Raw genomic sequence first — 2857 nt, 5'->3', positions numbered from 1 at the left:
TCGAGACTTGAGCAAAGAAATTACAAAAAAAATTTAAATCTACCTAAATAAATTAAAAAATATTCGTATCTAACGAGAATCGAATGAAAAGACTAGCTGGTCTCAGCCTTTCAAGTCTTCAGTCTTAGTCATTGGCTACGGCCTCTTCAACGGTATTCCATAATTAATGCTTAAGTATTATTTGAGAGAGACTTTTAGAAAGCACTTCTGAGCTTTTCGTTCACAAAATTTCATCACAAAGCTGAGAATTGCTTTTTAAAAGCTCTTCCAAATACTACCTTAATATACTCGATAAGTAATACATTATAAATTAGTGTACTCTAATTTTCTTTATTTTTGCAAAGCAGTGTACTATAATACTATTAACATAAATAAATTATAAATAACATTTCTCTTAATGATCTGATCATATAATTAAGAATACAAGCATGATCAATATAACGATATATATCTATATGTCATTGCATTTTATTTTGTTGATAGGAAGATTACAATATCGATGAAATAGCAGAGATACAAAATGGAAGTGTACATGTAAATTGTCAAGTAAAATGACTAAATAAAGAAACCATGAACCCAATCTAAGCGTCCAAGAACAATTCCAAGTCCTTGACGACATCGAGGCATTGGGGAATAATATCCTTGGTCATGAATCCAAGCGGGTTGGCGAAGCGAACGGGCGTGTGAATGCCGCTGTTTCGGGTGCATATGATTCTCGATGATTCGACCTCGCTCATGATCTCCGCGCAGTCGCTCTTTGGCGATGCAACCGCGCGCACTTCACAGATATCCTTCTCGTGATCCCCGGTCACCGACAGGCTGTAGTGCCCGTCGGCATTGGCTACACCCTCCACGCTGTACGTCACTGCTTTCGTTACTGCGTCCGTGCACACCAATCTCACCTTAGAACCTGCAAGTTCGTGAACACCGTGTTTAGCATATATACTATGGAACGATATTACAAGGTATAAATAATGAGGCATACCTGGGAGTTTCTGGCTGAGCTTGGTCTGAAACTGGAGTCGGCATGGGTCGCAGTAGACGTCACCTTCGACCTTGAACACTTCTTGGGAATGGGCATGGGCGGTGGCAGCGGCAAAGGCGATGATGCAGAACGCAGAGACGAGAGCAACGGCCTTTGCCATTATTTATTTATTCGCTTATTATTCTTTTTTTTTTCTTTTTTCTATCTCTCCTCTCTTTTTGTTTGCGTAGTACAATTTATAAACTTGTGTTAGAATGGGATTTTATAGGGGATGAAAATGAGAAGGAAAGGCACGAAGAATCGATCTTCTCTGTGCTATGTTTCAGGACATCCATAGAGAAGAGACGTCGGTTCCTTATTTTATGTTGGCTGACTAATAATGTTTTGAGGCTAAAAATAAATCTACCAATTCTGATCCTACTTTCTATATTTAGTTATTTTAAGTGTTTCAAAATTATCAAATTGGAAGTCTATTCCAAGGAAAAATTCTCTATTTTATTCTGTAAACATTTATTTGCATGATGTATGAAAGGAAAATATGTCTTGGAGATAAGACATAAATTCTATTCAATTGTTTTCTTTTTAATTAATATTTTTCTACATGTTTTGCCTTTCTTTATTTGATATTATCTTTTAAAAGATGATAATCTTTTATTTAAGTAATATTGATATATGATTTGATCATGCTTACTTTTTAATTGAAGATTTGTTTCCATCTTTACGGGACTCTATCTAAAGGAAATAAATCATTCTACTTACTTATAAGTGTGAAGCAGGAGCAGAAGAGAAGAAGAGAGCGTACAAAGCAAGATCAAAAATACAGAGAATACGCGTGAAGAGCATAGAAGAAAAAAGATAAACTGATTCCAGAATTCTGAGACCAAGCGTTTGAAGATCTAAATCTTCGGTTGAAGAATTCCAGCCACTGTCATCGTGAAGACTATCTGACGAAGAGACTTCAAACTCTTCCCTGCGACTTTGCTTCCTCCTTTTACTACACCTCTGATTTTCCTATACTACTTTCATAATATTTAGGGTGTAGTTTTAATATCTCGATTGATTGAGATATTTGTTTCTTTAGTTTACACTCCATAGTTTTTGTTTTCAATCTTTGATTGAATTTAGAGTGTTGTTAGGATTTCTCAAAATGTTGAGAATCTAACTTTCATAGGTTTACTAGGATTGGTTTTTGTAATTGAATATTACTTTGTCCTAGTAATAATTTTTGCCACGAGGCATCGCACAAGTCTTTGTACTTGTGCACAATATTTTTTGTGTTATTATTTTCGCTGCGTAATTATGCTTAATTGATAATAATTTTTCGTAATTTCTGATATATTTGAATATAATTATTTAATTTGTTTTGAATGATGTTGTACCTTGATGTTGCTGACATCGTAGGACAACATTAGAGTATCTGACTTTATATGTTTTTGTCAATGACCTGCGAAGATAATTCTTACAAGTGGCGTCAGAGACCACTCTTGATACACTAAGAGTTGATTCTGTTTGTTTTATCTTACAGGCACATTATGGAAGTACAAAACTCTCACAAGGATCTTGTGCAAATATCGCAATAAGTTAATGAAATAGATCTATGTGAAGAATCTACATTTCTGAGTGCAAAGAAATTTGGCAGCTACTTGAAAAAAATCAAAAATTATATAGAAAGTAAGCAAAAATCCAAATCTTTGGTTGTGCCTACACCTTTGAAGACTCAAAAAACTTCTCTCCCTCAAGGAAAGAACAATTTGAGATTGAGAAAAGGAGTGACTGAATTTTTAAGTGATGATGATATTGATGAAGATCATGAGTCAACTGAGGAATAAAATCAGACATCACTTACTGCTCTTGTAAAGAAAAAATCATTGC

The 2857-nt window shown here is 34.7% G+C and overlaps 1 protein-coding gene across 1 annotated transcript; it reads right to left on the bottom strand.

Moving 5' to 3' along the window:
- Positions 1–362: 362 nt before the first annotated feature.
- LOC140884901 (anther-specific protein LAT52-like) lies at positions 363–1224 on the bottom strand. The gene is made up of 2 exons (XM_073291786.1): positions 986–1224; positions 363–910 (listed from the first exon to the last, which is right to left on the bottom strand). The coding sequence occupies exons 1-2, from the start codon at positions 1143–1145 to the stop codon at positions 582–584; spliced, it is 489 nt and encodes a 162-aa protein (XP_073147887.1). The 5' UTR covers positions 1146–1224; the 3' UTR covers positions 363–581.
- Between the last annotated feature and the right edge of the window lie 1633 nt (positions 1225–2857).

Source organism: Henckelia pumila, chromosome 2 (genome assembly GCF_033568475.1).
Source record: "Henckelia pumila isolate YLH828 chromosome 2, ASM3356847v2, whole genome shotgun sequence".
Taxonomy (NCBI): Eukaryota; Viridiplantae; Streptophyta; class Magnoliopsida; order Lamiales; family Gesneriaceae; genus Henckelia; species Henckelia pumila.
This window is presented reverse-complemented; position numbering and strand designations above follow the sequence as displayed.

Bases quoted from the DNA above. Each gene is read 5' to 3' on its own strand.
- LOC140884901 (XM_073291786.1), bottom strand. From the start codon at position 1,145: ATGGCAAAGGCCGTTGCTCTCGTCTCTGCGTTCTGCATCATCGCCTTT. The intron at 911-985 runs GTATGCCTCATT...ACGAACTTGCAG, and splicing joins GCTCAGCCAGAAACTCCCAG to GTTCTAAGGTGAGATTGGTG.